General features: G+C 44.9%; 1 protein-coding gene across 1 annotated transcript in view; it reads right to left on the bottom strand.

The window, feature by feature from the left end:
• The window catches only part of MKLN1 (muskelin 1), a 92,008-nt gene extending 77,557 nt beyond the window's left edge, over nucleotides 1–14,451 (bottom strand). The window contains exon 1 of the mRNA XM_053407180.1: nucleotides 14,287–14,451. Coding sequence (XP_053263155.1) covers nucleotides 14,287–14,402 — 116 coding nt within the window. The 5' untranslated portion in view covers nucleotides 14,403–14,451. The remainder of the gene's footprint in view (nucleotides 1–14,286) is intronic.
• Between the last annotated feature and the right edge of the window lie 2,189 nt (nucleotides 14,452–16,640).

Below are 16,640 nucleotides of genomic sequence, written 5' to 3'. Positions count from 1 at the left end.
CAAGGCTCCACACAGAAGACATTCCCAACCTACCAGGAGATCCTAGGGACCTTTTTCATGGAAAGCAAATGATCTACTACTGAGCTATTGCCTTTCCCTGGATGGGCTCTTTGAGGTGTGTCCATGCAAGACAGTCACTATTCACCCTTAAATTGTAAATAAAAGATACCAGAGCAATTAAACTTTACTAAAGCCTCTTTGAGAACCTAAACACTCTTCTCACGCAAGCAACCAGATGAGAACCTTATACCTACAGGTCTTGAAGTACCTCAAACCTAGGTTTCAAACTTCCAACAACCCTTCTCCCCAGCTGTCAAGTTGTTGTATGGCTGAAATACACACAGAACAAAAGCAACGAAGAGTTCTGTGGCACCTTAAAGACAAACAAATGTATTTATTACAGCATTAGCTTTCATGGACCACATCATAATAAATACATTAGTCTTTAAGGTGTCACAGCACTCTTTCTGGGGTTTGCTGTAACAGACTAATAAAGCAAACGCTCTAGAAATTTTAACACAGCACAAAATGTCAGCCAAGGTATCATCTGTATTTAATACCCCTCCATCTCAGAAAACTCTGCATGTCTTAAATAACATTTGGCAACCAGGGAAGGGGGGGAGGACGAGAGGCCCAAGATACATAGATGTACTTGCTCTGTTCCATAGCCAAACCTGCTAAGCTAGGAACTTGTCTTTTATTTCACGCAACTGAGCAAACTGTATTGCAGTTGAACATGTTAAATACACATAATAGCTGTATTCTCTGTTAGAGGCCACCAAACCTAAACACTATTCCAGTTTGGTTGAGCCACTCTCAACGTTTAAATCCTATTTCGATGGTAGATGAAGGGAACGCAGTGGATGTAGCCTACCTTGATTTCAGCAAGGCATTTGACAAGGTGCCCCATGATATTCTTGTAAAGAAGTTGGTAAAATGCGGTCTTGACTATGCTACCACTCAGTGGATTTGTAACTGGCTGACTGACCGAACCCAAAGGGTGCTCATCAATGGTTCCTCTTCATCCTGGAGAAGAGTGACTAGTGGGGTGCCACAGGGTTCTGTCTTGGGCCCAGTCTTATTCAACATCTTTATCAACAACTTGGATGATGGATTCAAGGGCATCCTGATCAAATTTGCAGATGACACCAAACTGGGAGGGGTGGCTAACACCCCAGAGGACAGGATCACACTTCAAAACAACCTTGACAGATTAGAGAACTGGGCCAAAACAAACAAGATGAATTTTAACAGGGAGAAATGTAAAGTATTGCACTTGGGCAAAAAAAAATGAGAGGCACAAATACAAGATGGGTGACACCTGGCTTGTGAGCAGTACATGTGAAAAGGATCTAGGAGTCTTGGTTGACCACAAACTTGACATGAGCCAACAGTGTGACGCGGCAGCTAAAAAAGCCAATGCAATTCTGGGCTGCATCAATAGGAGTATAGCATCTAGATCAAGGGAAGTAATAGTGCCACTGTATTCTGCTCTGGTCAGTCCTCACCTGGAGTACTGTGTCCAGTTCTGGGCACCACAGTTCCAGGACACTGACAAACTGGAACGTGTCCAGAGGAGGGCAACCAAAATGGTCAAAGGCCTGGAAACGATGCCTTATGAGGAACGGCTAAGGGAGCTGGGCATGTTTAGCCTGGAGAAGAGGAGGTTAAGGGGTGATATGATAGCCATGTTCAAATATATAAAAGGATGTCACATAGAGGGGGGGGAAAGGTTGTTTTCTGCTGCTCCAGAGAAGCGGACACGGAGCAATGGATCCAAACTACAAGAAAGAAGATTCCACCTAAACATTAGGAAGAACTTCCTGACAGTAAGAGCTGTTCGACAGTGGAATTTGCTGCCAAGGAGTGTGGTGGAGACTCCTTCTTTGGAGGTCTTTAAGCAGAGGCTTGACAACCATATGTCAGGAGTGCTCTGATGGTGTTTCCTGCTTGGCAGGGGGTTGGACTCGGTGGCCCTTGTGGTCTCTTCGATTCTATGGTGCTTCTTATAATCTCAAAGAGCTACCTAAAACTGCCCAAGCGTTGAGACAGAATCAAATAAGTGTTGTGCTTCTAGCAAGCTAGGGAAATGATTTGCAGAGCTCTGCAATCCTAGCCTGAAGAGGCATATTTCCATATTCCTTTGGCTCTACTTATTGCCAAGTAGCAGTCTGCATCATCATAAACATCTAGCAAAGCTAAAGTCACAGAGAGCTTTAAGTCAATAGGTCAAATTGTTTCATGATGGACTGGCCACGACGATTTTGCTCTTATGCTGAAGCTAGCCATAGATATAAACACACATCTCAGGGATTATTTTCAAAGAAGCACAAACATTAAAAATACGCAACTAAAGTTAGCATTCTGGTTTGTTGGTTTGTTTTTAATGTCAATCAATATAGAATTGAGTTAAGAAGAAAAAACATTTCAAAGAAAGCACAGCTGCTTTGGAGCATGCATGTATGCGTTACACGCTTCCTCTACGCACTTTCTTCCTGCCACCTAACATTTATATAAGTAGGACTAGAAACATAAACATTTTCAACTACCAGGGACCTCTTTCAATCTGGTGAAAGGGTTTTTGTTTAATGCAGGGATGGGGAAGCTCAGGCCCTCTGGGCCTCTCTGTCCTAGGACGTGGGAGAGCACAGTGGGTAGACCATAAAATTCTTAATCTCAGGGTTGTGGGCTCGAGCCTCAAGCTTGGCAAAAGATTCCTGTGTTGCAGGGAGGTGGACTAGATGACCCTCGTGGTCTCTTCCATCTCTACAATTATTAACTGAACCTTAGAATCCTCCAAGCCATACACTCTCCCCAGGACACACCCCTTCCTGGCCTTCTGTGCACTCTCCAATAAAGCTTATTGATTGCTCAGATGGGGGACCGAGTAGGGGGTACAAGAGTGTGTAGAAACTGTCCTACTGTACAAATTAAAGTTCACATTTGTTTGTTTGTTTTCTGACTGCTTTGGTCCTACCAACCACTGACACACAGCCCCCGAAAGAGAATGTGGACCTCGGGCTGAAAGATGTTCCCCCATGGATTAATGCAAACTCATGGCCAACTAAGCACTACAGCCCAAGATACTGCTAAGAACCAGCAATAAAAACAAAGTCTGACCAGTTCTGGGTACCTAACAATCTATGACACCAGTTACCAAGGTTCTGGAGTCTGCACAACTGACTGTGTAGCAAGCCTTGGAAACCCAAGCTGACATCTCTGCTCAGCTGTGTAGTTCACTGAGTAGCTTTTGGGCAAACAGTATTATCCCAATCTAATGAATATGCCAGCTTGAACAGCTTGGAGGTAAACAGCATTCAAAATTCACCAGCATTTTGCACCTGGTTATCAGCCACTTGGAACCAAGTGAAGATACCGGCCGCCAGGATGGCACCTGACCTCTCCACCATCTAGAGGTGCATGCCTGGGGATCCTTGGATCTTGACAGTTTTCTTACACTAGCAACACATCCTGCAGAATTTTATCCGCACAATCGGAATGTGTTTCAGCAACTAAAAAGTCGTATTAAAAACACGACCTCTGAGCCACCTGGCCCAAAAATGGCAACCAGGCATTCCATTTTGACGACTATAACCCTGGTTATGGAACCATTTGGCACCTAGCTTGTATACCTGAGTTTCTAACACTGGAGGTAAAGTACTTTGTGTAATAAGCACAAAGAGCCGCAAGTCCACCTATGAGGAAGTATAGCCTGTGCCTCTATCCTGTGTGATGCTAGATGTACATTGCTCAGACCGACCATTGCTATAAAGGGGTAGAAGAGGGAGAAGCACCTGGCCAAGCAGACGCAGAAGCATGAAGATGCAGCGTCCGAGAAAACCACACAGAGATGTATAATTATTTTTAAAGGTTTAACACAGATTGCTACCCACCCTAGGCCTTCAGATACAGGGGCAGAGTACCATCAGCCAACCAAGATTAGAAGACAGCATTGTGCAAGTATTCTATAAACGGAGACTAAGCAACAGGAGCGGGTGAAGCTTGTCTTGTTTGCAGCAAGATCTTTTGAGCTCTCGTCCAGGTCTTGCCTCAACCTAAGCAGGCAAGGTTTCCAGGAAGATCCATGCCCAATAAAAGCATCTCTCGCAGATAATTGTTTAGGCCTGGCATTTGTATCCGCAACAGAGCTCTAAATTAGCACAATACAGACATCACCTTATTTTTAAAAAGCCAAACAATGTTCAACTGGCTCTTAAGCCTTCTTATGCAGTACTTTCGTGATGCTCAAATCACTGCTATTTGTTTTATGGGGCATTTTATAGTCTGCCTTAATTCTGGTATCCGCATGGGAGCCAGAGACTTCTAATTGTTAAAATATCAGCGTGCACCCTTCTAGGTAGTAATGCATCTCCTTCAAAAAGATCCACACACCCTTCAGTCATTTTCAAAAAAAATCCCGCACTCTTAATTGTAAGAATGCTTTATGTACTAAAAAGTTATGTTTTATGGGTCTTAGTGAGTTTTATCTGTATGCAATGAAGATGGCCATATCAGAAGCAGCATATAAAAGAGATTCTCAAACTGTGGTCCAAGAAATTGCAGGTGGTAAGCTGAAAGGCTGTGGCTCAGTAGTTCATATCTCTACTTGGCCCTGAACCTGATTTGTTTTTTCTGAATGCAGGCCAAGGTCATCAACATGACGTCCATGAAGGCCTCAAATGGTGACCATAGGCTGGAGGTGCCCCAGACCAAGAACTCATTTTTTAAAAAGAAAAGTCTGCAGCACTCCTAGTAAGAATATTCAAATTCTCTCTCAACCGTGGAGACCACAGGGTGGCCCTGGCAAGTTACATAGCCCCCAGTCTAATGTACCTGGAGGGCTTTATCATGGATAAAATAGAATTGTTATTAAAAGAAATGAAAAACATGAGATGATCCCGGAACAACTGCAACTCCCAGTGCCAAGCAGAGAGCTGTCAATGTGCTCATTTTTAATACTGGGGGAGGGATCAGTGAGGCCCCTAAATTGTTAGAAAATAAGCTTTTCACCATTTATTCTGAAGGCACAGCTGAAGAAAACAGCATCGTTGCAATTTTCTTACTTTTCAAACACACTGGCATGTTTGCAAGGGAGACAAGAAATGGAATTGACTAAAGAAGCACTCAAGTAACAAATCTTGTCCTTTGAAAATCTTGAATGGTGTTCTCAGACATAATTGATTAAAATCGTTAAGTCATTAAAATCTTCCATACATAACAAGGACCAAAAAAATAAATCGTCCTCATTTACATGGTGACACCAACAGCTGTATGTTAGGAAGCCTACAATTTTCAAGAAAACTTTTTTCTCCCTCATCTCCTATTTGCTTATTTTAATTTTGTACATTTATTATTTATGCCAATGACACAACACTTTAGTTATTAGTAATAAATAACGGCACCTGGGTTACTTTCAGTTACAAGAAAAAGAAAAAGGGTGGGTTTTTTGGAGAATGGCTGAAAACAGCAATCAAAGTCAACACTTCAACTCAGGTAAGGCCAGGTTTGCAATTGGTATTTCCCTGTCTCATAGCTCCTGGCACAGAGTCATCATCTCAAGTTCTAGCAAAAGCAACACAGCCTTACTGCCAGACACTCTGTGACATTTTGAGAGATCAACTAGCAGCTGCTGTATTCTTGCTGTGATATTATGCAATATCTACTTTCTGTGGGTTCTGGTCTTAGGCCAATCTTGCTAGAATACCCTACAGCACTGGACTTCAACTGACAGATCAGGAATCACTAGCAGGCTACAATCTAAACCAAAATGGGTCACAACACCACCACTACCACCATCATATAAATATACGGCCAAAAATTGAGAAATGGGTTCTCAAATGCTGGTATGGATTGGAGGTGGGAAGTGGGAAACCACTGCCTTAGTTCTTGATTTGCTTAGGTGCACAGAGCAAAAACTTGATCCAAAACCGAAAAGCAAGATGCATTTATAACAAGGAGGAAAATGTTGGTTTCTGTTTCCCTCACTGAGCAGTTGCTGGTAGTCACAGGACTATGTTTTCATTCCACAGTCCAGATACTGTTGGATTCCCACGGGAAAGGGAGACGGGATGTGACGTTTACTGGTTTCCTGTTTCCTTTGTACTGTCGTTTCTTTGTTGGAGTTGCTCTCTGCTTCACACAGAGACAAGATGTATATTTGTATGCTCTCAGCATAGCTTAGTAATAAAGCGTAGCAATGTAGCCATACCTGCCTCATCCTTCTGTTGCGGACTCTAGGTGTTTTATACTCTGCTGGGCTCAAGCCAAGATGAGCCTTATCAGCTCGGAGGACCGGAGCTTAATTTATCCAACAGAAAATGCACCCTTTCATCACTTTATCTAACTCTCTAGTCTAACATAAGTAACTTAAAATTATTACATATGAACTGACAGAAGCAAAACTTTTTCCAGAAGACAGTGTCAGCTGCGCAAACTACACTGATCAGCTAAGGAGCAACAGCCGTAGCCAGTCCCACACAATTTTTTCCTCTTCTTTAAGGGCATCAAGGCAGGTTTTGCTGTGTGTTGTTTTATGGATTCTTCTGCTGGCTTTGTACAAGTAGTAAAATGAAAAATACCCTGCAAAAAGAGGGAAGAGCTCACGAAATGTATTGATGCTCTCTCTCACATTACATTTCTGCAAGTGTTGTTAATCCCCCCTTGGTCCGGTCCCTGGTCCCGTCCCCCGTCCCCCAATTCCTTCTACCTTTTATTGGCAACATACAGTATTTACAAAGATTACAGTGAGGAACACAGAATGCTGTCTTGGGAACTCCCAGAAAGAAGTGTCAAGGAACAGCCCTTCCTGTACATAGGTGTACAGATGCTTGGATTAGAGAAGCCTCTGTTCATATTCTCACTCCTGTGATGAAGCTCTATGTGCAGTGACTTGCCCAAAGTGCTCTCTCAGCCTAATCTACCTCAACCTTGCATCATTTTTGCAAGGATAAATATACTACCCTGTGCCCCATTTAGAAAAGTGGGGAATGTGCTAGCTAAACAAATAGACAGTTTCTGAGCTTCCATGGCACTGACCGAGATATTGTCATGGGCAAAACCAAATATTTATCTCATTTTAGTGCTTATTTGTTTCTCCATGCCAAATGTGTGGAGGTAAATGACAAGAAATTACAGGGTGGTAAATTGGAGGGAGAAGTATTCAGTGAACCAGCCCCCAAATGACAGCCTTCAGAAACCTGTCCACAGATTTAAAAGGACAACACAAGACTTGATAATTTCAAGTTTTGCAATTTCTGATTACACTGTTGAAAAATACAAGATGGAAAAAGTAAAACAAAGCAAATATGCATCTGAAACAAAGCACCTCTGTGATTCAGCTTGCCAAGAAACAGCAGTTGTTCCTCCACTAGCATTTTGATAGTTCTTACTGAAATATCCCCCCCTCTGGTGTTTCAACTCTGGAAAATTTTGAACTGGAAAATTTTCTGGGAAATTATCCTATGCAAATTAGCATAATTTGCTTTGTAAAATTCTCATGCCCTAGAGAGTGGTCTAATTTAGCATGTTTATTTTACTTGTAATTGGTAAACAAAGCTAAAAACCTTCGGACCTGACAAGCTTATGCAACATAACATTTATTTGCGACTGGAATCCATTCTTTGTTATCAATGCACTCATGAAACTTAACATCTTCTGCAGAAAAATTTAGCAATGGAAAAATATTCCACTCCACACCACTGAAACAAACTAAATGTTCTTTGGCTGCCAAACCCATTTATAATGCCCAGTACTCCAACTGCATTACCATAGAATTTAGCGCAAAGGTACAGCTAGGACTGACACCATGCAAGATGTTCCCAATGCTGAAAGGAGATAGTAGTGCTCAACACCTTCCAAGGTCTCCCTGAAATTAGGATATTAAGCTGAAGTAGAATTGCTAAAAATTAAACATTGTTTTCATTCTAAAATCCATTTTCAAGGCAGAAATTTCATCAATGTGTTTTGCAACATTCCTCCTCTTCCAATAAAAAGAGTGCAGAGATCAAGCTGGTATTTGTACTCGAAACTTACTTCCGGAATATCTGTACCAAATTCTATTCTCTCACCATTTGTTGTCTTAACAACAAATAAGGAGAAGATGCTAAACAAGCCCAACTAAAAATCTCACTTTACTCAGCCAGTGAGTGCTGACAATGCCATATTTGAAACCGGTCCCTCGGTTTATGGGGGCAGAATATGGCTCATGTGAGAACTGTAAAAGACTAAATGTGGACCACGGCGGTCACCCGTACTAGCAGGCTTAGCTTTTACATGGCTCTCAGTACAGCAGCAATTCCCTTTGAGATAACCAATACAATCTGTACAAACTGTACCTCAACATATTATTAGGAAGCCTCCAGAGCGTCACCCAACCCAAACATAGTGGTGCAAGGCCACAAGGATAACGTACATGCAATATCTGCAAAATTTCCCACCAAAACGCATCCCTGGGGAACTGCATTAACTCTGTGTGAGCTTCAAGCACCGGGAGAGTTAAATGACATCTCTGAACCACACCATCTCCTGTTCCTACACGTCCATTTCAAAATTCTGCCTCCTCCTCGTACTGTTAGCACTTTGCATTTGCCATTTGAGAGCTAATATTTTTCTGCACCCTAAGCAACAAGACACTTTGTTTTTACTTGCATTGTTTGTGTTTGAGTTGCGTCCCAAACCACCACTCTCAAAGGGAGATCATTACTGCACTCCACTGGGTATCTCATTGCCTACTCCATGCAACTGTGCATTTGTCAATAACCTTCCAGAAACTTGAACGTCACAGCTGATAAAAGATTGATGGTGAAAAGGACTGAGGCTCAGTAACTGTACAATGACATTAAATAGGACGACAGTTTCTTTTTTTAAAGAGCAAGGCCTGAAAAGCAAGTGCTAAAGGCACGGTCATGCAACATGAGTCAGGATAGAAAAAGAGAGTGGCCACAATCAGGCACAAGCCAAGATATGAATAAAAGTTCTGACCATGCAATCAGCGCCACCACTCCTCCCTTCATGCAAGTGAGCAAAACAAACAGGAATAGCTTCCCAGTTCAAGGCACCTTTTGTCTAAGACAAAATCCCATACACATGGAGTCCAGAGTTCACTTACAACAGTAAACATCAAGTAAGAAAACACTTGCAGCACACAGGCATGCAAGTCCAAGTTCACTTCAGAGTCCAAAAGTGAAAGGTGAACTAATGTCACAGGAATCTAGTTCTGCGTTCTTTCGCTCATGCGCAAACACTCATGCAGAGCTGAGTGGTAAAAGACACAATCGTCACTCTTCCCCAAGCCCCAAAGTATGTCTACAAATATTAAAGAGAGAATCAAGCTCTAATTAATGTTAAAAGCCCCCTTTTTCACCACCTGCTTTGGTTGAACAGCTTTAAGAGAGACAATGAGAGTGGATGCTAATACCCTTATGTTGTAATGTAAACTAATCATGCACAAGCCGCGGCAGTCATGCAAAGGCTACATGCACAAGTCAAAGTACTAGATAACTTTTTTCCCCATTTACCCAGAGCCTCAGCGTCAGAGACATCCATTCTGGTCCTCTTCTGAAAACCAGTACCTTTTCGCACAGCTATCTTACAGATTTCATTTCAGTTGGGGACAGACTCTAAGGGGTTATACATATGTCATTTCTATAGTTCTTCCCTTAGCATTCCATTCACCAACCCATTTGCTTTAAGCAGTGGCCCAGGATGGAAAAATTCCCAGCCCTTTATTTTTTCATGGAAACCTTTCCATTTCATAAGTTCACTAAAAATGATGAATGGGTGGCTAAACAAAACATTAGGCAAGTTTGGCTGCTTCCAAGTTTTTAGCTTTGTTTAGGAAATACAAGTAAAATAAACATGCCAAATTAGATCACTCTCTAGGGCATGGGGGGGGGGAAATATGATGAAAACCGATATTTTTCTGATGCTAATTACCCTAATTTGTGTAGGGGGGAAATCCTACACAAACTAGGGTAACTGGCACCAGAAAATTTAAACATTTCTTATTGTTGGCTCTAACCTTACCAATCACTTTTCCAATTTTGCTACAGCAAAACAAATTTACCCTACCATCAAATAGCCTTTCATTTCTCCTACTCCATACCTAGCCTGCCTGACCTCTTTAATCCTCATCAGCTTTCAATTATTTTCATCTTACTCATAACCCTATAATGTCCTTCATCAGGCTTTAACTCAGGGGTCAGCAAGGTTTATCTTGCCTGGGCCAGATTGGTCCCACGGAGATCCCTCCATGGGCCGGATCGTGTGCACATGTGAGTGATTTCCGGCGTCTGTGTTGATGCAATTTCCAGCACTGTGGAAGCAAGTCCCTGTGCTGTGCTGGCGTAGCGCTGCGCACAAGTGGGCAGTTTGGTTCGTGGGCGGCTTGTGGGCCAGAAGCGGGCCGCTTCTGGCCCATGGGCCTTAGGTTGCTAACCATTGCTTTAACTCTACACACCAGGTAACTATGGTTGTCTTGTACGCCTCACTCCTGCCTCACTTTCGACCCACCTGCCTCTCCTCACTTCCAAAGCATCTGCTCAGAGTGGAAGTTGACATATCAGCAAATCCAAGTTTGATTATAATGCAAAAGGTGGGTGAGGGGAATGCCTTGTGGGGAACAAGAGGAAGGGAGGGGAGTTTAATCCCACCTGCGTCCATCAGCAGTCCCCTGCAAATGCCCCCCTTCTTCAAAGGCCAGTCCACCCATCCCCCACAATCTGGAATCAATTGTTTTCAGAATCCAGCTTGATTTTAAAACATCCTGGATTGGCATTTGTAGACAGAGTCAGCAGGGGAAGGATTAAACGACCTTCTCCCACCATCACCACCAAGGTTCCCCTAAAAAAATGCCGCTCCCCCCCCCCATTTCTCTTACAAAAGAAACATAGGGTTGAGAAGCCCATGTTTTCATCAAGCATCTAATTTCATGGTCCCTGTCAACTTGGAAGTGAAACAACATGCCCTTCAAGGCAGACTAGCAAATTGAACCTGCAAATGATCTAGCAAGACCTGTCATACTGGGCATAACAAAGAGACGAGACAATATTTTGCAAAGCAATTAGAAATATTTAGAGAACGAATGTTTGCAGAAATTCAAAACAGATTTCATGCATGAATAGTGCAAAGGAGATGGTGCATCTGTGATACACTTCACAGGTATTCTAGCAACAAGGTGAAATTTCTGCAGCAGCAATTGGGACCTTCAAGGACAGCCCATTTGTTCCTGCAAACCATGCTTTCATTTTACATTCCCTCTGCTCCCTGTATTACCATATCACTACTCCCCACACCACAACCACTAATTAGGTCTACTGTCCTACTCTGTCACATCCTGTGTCTGCATAAATCAGCCCACACATAATCAAAATTTCCTCTCACATTGCACATCAACCAACCCCCACTATACCTCTTTCCATATCTCTGCATAGCTCTCCACATTGCATCCCTTGCTCCTTTCTCCTTAATAGCCTACTCAGAACACTCTGCTTTATTTTGCCCTAAGAACATAAGAGCCTGCTGGACCAGGACACTGGCCCATCTAGTCCAGCATCCTGTTCTCACTGTGTACCTGTGGGAAACCAGCAAGCAGGATTCGAGCACAAGGACACTGTTTCCTCCTGTGGTTTCCAACATCTTCACTGCTCCTTGCATCTGCTTCATACAGTACCAGGAACCAAGGTTACCAACATTCTCACCTCCCCAGCACAATACTGCACTACCCTTTTGCCAGTTTTCAATGCACACATTTCAGAGGTACAAAGATGTTAGATCTGCTGTAGGAGCAAAAAAATACACAGAGTCACCAATGGCTCTGTGGTACCTTAAAAGGCAACTTAACTGTTAGATCTTCAGCTGCCTGGCCTGGATCATGGAAGCTCACTCCATCAAATGCACCAAGTTTGCAGGTTGTTTCCCCATTACAGTACCAGGGTTTACAAGCCCCATTAAATGGCAGTTAAAAACAAAACATCACAAGGAGATTCTGGCAACAGACCACATGCCCAACTCACTTCCTTTCCACCTTTAGCCATGCCTTCCTTAAGAGACTCATGAAACCAGAACCAAACACAGCTTCCACCAGTGCTAGAAAAATGGAGAGAGAAAAGGGGGAGGGATTAATGAAACCCACCCACCTGATGCCTCCACTCTAAATGCAGACCTGCAAGGGAACTTTTTCAAGTGCTTGAATTACTTGCCCAAGCCCCTCAATTTTCCCAATTTTGTTTGTTTTAATAAACATTTCTATCTTTCACTTCTGGTGTAAAACTACCACACAGGCTAGCTGGAGCCATATATAACATTACAATTTCACAGAATATCAAACTGTTACAGAATAAAGGAGCAAGGTCAGCAGCTGCCTTGTTCAACCATGGGATTAAAAAAACACCTATCTGATAAAATAAAGCCATTGTCAAAAGCTTCCAGAATAAGGTGGTCTTCAATAACCTGCAGAAAAAAGTGAGGAAGGGGGCCAACCACACTTCACAGGTCAACGTGTTCCATAATCTGGGTGCTGTCAACAACAAAGCCCTTTCCAAATCATGCCCCTGTGACACACACTCTTCTTTTTGGTGGGACTTTCGCATACTAAGACCCCAGCTTCAATCTCTGGCATCTCTCAGATAGGACTGGGAAAAGACTCCTGGCCTAAAACCGTGGCTAGCCTCTGCCAGTCTGTGCACACAGCACTGAGGTAGGCAGACCAATGCTCCTACTTGGTGTAATCCTGGCCTCTTTCCATGTTCCTATAACAAAAGGGAAAGAAAAGGTGGGTGGCTTAACCCACCCCACCCCAGGTCCCCTATAACACCCCTCTCCCTTGGCTCTTCACTCTCTAGGTCCCTCAAGACCCAGCAACATAGCTGTCAACTTCTCCCTTTTCTTGCGAGGAATCCTATTCCGAATAAGGGAATTTCCCTTTTAAAAAAAGGGAAGCGTTGACAGCTATGCCCAGCAAGCACTCAGAGGTCCCATAGGTACTCTCATCCATGTCTGCCCCCATGTGACCCCCACTCCAACAAAAAATCAACAACACACCCTACCATATTGCCCCCTTCATAATGACAACCTTTAGGCTTCCTAACCACACAGAGACCCAACTCTGCATCCTGTTGCAGCAGGGACCAGCCTTTTCCTTCCTAAGCAAGACCAGCCCCAAGACCTATTCCCTCCAGAGCCACCCCCTCCAAGAACAACCCCAAGACCTCCCTGTTAAAAATCCCCACCCCAAGATAACCACAAAAAGAAGCCCAAAAAGAAGCCCAAATGCCACCCCATCCCAAGACAAACCCTTCCAAAATGAACCCCAAATCTACCCGACCACCGCCACCCCAAAAACAACTCCCAGGACTGGCCCCTCCCCCAATGTGAACTCCCCCAAGAACACCCCCTCAAAGACGACCACGCCATGAAGGCCCTTCGACAAACCCCCTCCAAGACCACCCCAAGAACCACTTTGAAGACCACCCCCTCAAAGACCCCAAGAACTCCCATGACAATCCCCCCTCAATGTGAACTCCATGAACACCTCCTCAAAGACAACCACCCCAAGAACAATTTCAAAGGCCCCCCCACAACTCTGAAGACCAACCCATCAAAGACCCCCAAAACAACTCCCATGACGAACCCCCCAATATGAACCCCCCAAGAACACCCCTTAAAAGACGACCACCCCAAGAACAACTCCGAAGGCCGCCTGCCCCCAAAACCAACCCCCCAAGAACAACTCTGAAGACCACCCCCTCAAAGACCCCAAGAACAACTCCCATGACAGTCCCCCCAATGTGAACTCCAAGAACACCTCAAATTCGACCACCCCAAGAACAATCTCAAAGGCCCCCCACAACTCTGAAGACCAACCATCAAAGACCCCAAAAACAACTCCCATCACGAACCCCCCCAATATGAACTCCCCCCAAAAACACCCCTTCAAAGACCCCCACCCCAAGAAGAACTCTGAAGACCACCCCCACTTCAAAAACAAACCCCGTGACTAATCCCCCCATGTGAACCCCCCTTCAAGAACAACTCAGAAGCCCCCCCAAAAAACCGAATCCCCCCCGTCTACTCAAGGCCAGCCTCCCCAAAGACCCTCCACCCCACAGAAAGACCCCCCGCAAGCTTTCTTCCTCCTTCCCCGGAGCCCCTCTTAAATGGGGCGCCCCCTTCCTCCGCCTTCTTCCCCATAAGTACCACAGGGAAGGAGGGAGGCCCCGCAGCCCCAAGCGACCCTCCCTCGGCCAGGCCCTTCTGGCCTCCGCCAAGCCGGTCGCGGCGGAGACTCACTCGGGCAGGTAGGTGGAGGAGAAGCTGCTCCAGCGGTGCAGGGTGTAGGCCAGGACGCGGCTCTCCAGGGCGCCCGCCGGGCCGAAGCCTGGGCCCGCCGCCGCCGCCGCCGCCATCTTGTCGTCCGTAGCAGCAGCAGCGACGGGGAAACAGGAGAGGGAGGCGCCCTAGAGGTAAGGTGAAAGGCGCAGGCACGCAACGCGGGCGGGCGAGAGCGCGCGCGCACAACACGCGCGTGCACACTTCCGGATTCCGTTCGGGGCAAGGGGGAGGCCGGAGAATGAATGCGAGTGGGGAATGACGCGTTAGCCCAAGCGGCGTTCTGAGGGGCTGGGCCACGCAACACAGAAGCGGGGACGGGAGGTGTTCGCTTGGGAACCGGAAGCGTACGCTCGCAAGCGTAGGCTGCGCTGGCCGGAGGAAGTTTAGAAGGACCGAGAGGGATCGAAGCGAAGGGAGGGGGGAAGAGAGTGAGAGAGTGACAACGCCGCTCTTAAAGGGGCCGCCGCGCACTTTGCCGCTTGCCTCCAGCTGCTAACGTGTTTGCACATCTGCCAGGAGTGTTGCTCGGTTTCTGCCCGTGCTCGGTGTTTCTGGGGTCAGACTGCCGTCGGGTGGTTTGCAGGGCATTTTTTTTAAATTATTAGTGTTATTATTTGCATGCAGTATGTGAACCTTTTAATGAGGGTGAAAGAGGAGAGCGCAAAATATGGTCTGAAGCTCAACATCAAAAAAACGAAGATCATGGCCACTGGTCCCATCACCTTCTGGTAAATAGAAGGGAAAGATATGGAGGCAGTGAGAGATTTTACTTTCTTGGGCTCCATGATCACTGCAGATGGTGACAGCAGTCACGAAATTAAAAGACGCCTGCTTCTTGGGAGAAGAGCAATGACAAACCTAGACAGCATCTTAAAAAGCAGAGACATCACCTTGCCAACAAAGGTCCGTATAGTAAAAGCTCTGGTTTTCCCAGTAATGTATGGAAGTGAGAGCTGGACCATAAAGAAAGCTGATCACCAAAGAATGGATGCTTTTGAATTATGGTGCTGGAGGAGACTCTTCAGAGTCCCATGGACTGCAAGAAGATCAAACCTATCCATTCTGAAGGAAATCAGCCCTGAGTGCTCACTGGAAGGACAGGTCCTGAAGCTGAGGCTCCATTACTTTGACCTCCTCATGAGAAGAGAAGACTCCCTGGAAAAGACCCTGATGTTGGGAAAGATGGAGGGCACAGGAGTGCCTGGCGTGCTCTGGTCCATAGGGTTACGAAGAGTTTGACACAACTAAACAACTAAACTACAACAACTACAACAACAATAAATATTGCTGTTATTATTATTATTATTATTATTATTATTATTATTATTATTAGGTTCACAACCTAAATTCAACGATCGAATAAAACAATCCAGAAGAAAACATTAGTGAATGCTGGACTTGTGACTCTTCTAGGGCTTCTCACTCTACAGGGCTGGACCCTATGTTTTTGCTCACACTGCAAAACACGAAGCACATTGGTGGCACATATCAGCAACAAGAACTCGTGTCTTCCATAATCCACCTTTCCCTCCAAATATTATTGCACATCAACCCATCTCTGAGCAGGGAGAGACTCTCTGGGTTGCAAGCACCTTACCCAGGGTTCGGTTTCCTTGGAATGAACATCAGTAGAAACTGTGGCGACGCTAGGATACGTGGATTTATTCACACACACACACAACCTGAGCATAGGATGCAGGGACTTGCGGAATTAACACCCCAACAGATCTTGCTTCTCTGTTAGGTTTCCAGAGAAGCAGCCAAATCACAGCCTTGGGCCCAGCACAGAGCAGATAAGTCTTTGTGTCTCCGACTTCCAGCATCACTCCAACAAACACACACGATGCACATTGCACACAGAGGCTATTGCTCCTCTTCTAGGATGACATCCCATCCAGCCAGATGAGGTGGGAACCCCCCCCCCCATTTGTCTCTATCAGAAAAGAGCTAATCTTTTAAGATGCAAATGAGGTTACCTAGCTTAGCAGCAAGTTGCAGTTGCCCTTCTGTTGCAGTTGCCCTTCTGGACGTAGGTTCAATGGGTTTGGCATGCCTTCTCCAATAGATACCTCACAGATACAAGATTGCAGGTTTGGAAGCGACCCAGGGCATCATCCAGACTATCCCCCCCAAAAAAAATAATAACAATTCATTCCCCATTTATTCCCCCTGTTCCCACCCAGTCTTATTACCATCAAATAGCCATAGCTGTCAACATTTCCCTTTTTTTAAGGGAAATTCCCTTATTCCGAATAGGATTCCTTGCAAGAAAAGGGAAAAGTTGACAGCTATGCAAATAGCCCCATTTCCCA

The sequence above is a fragment of the Podarcis raffonei genome, chromosome 10, assembly GCF_027172205.1.
Source record: "Podarcis raffonei isolate rPodRaf1 chromosome 10, rPodRaf1.pri, whole genome shotgun sequence".
Classification (NCBI taxonomy): domain Eukaryota; kingdom Metazoa; phylum Chordata; class Lepidosauria; order Squamata; family Lacertidae; genus Podarcis; species Podarcis raffonei.
The sequence above is the reverse complement of the archived record's forward strand: the minus strand, read 5'-3'. Positions and strand labels throughout refer to the sequence as shown.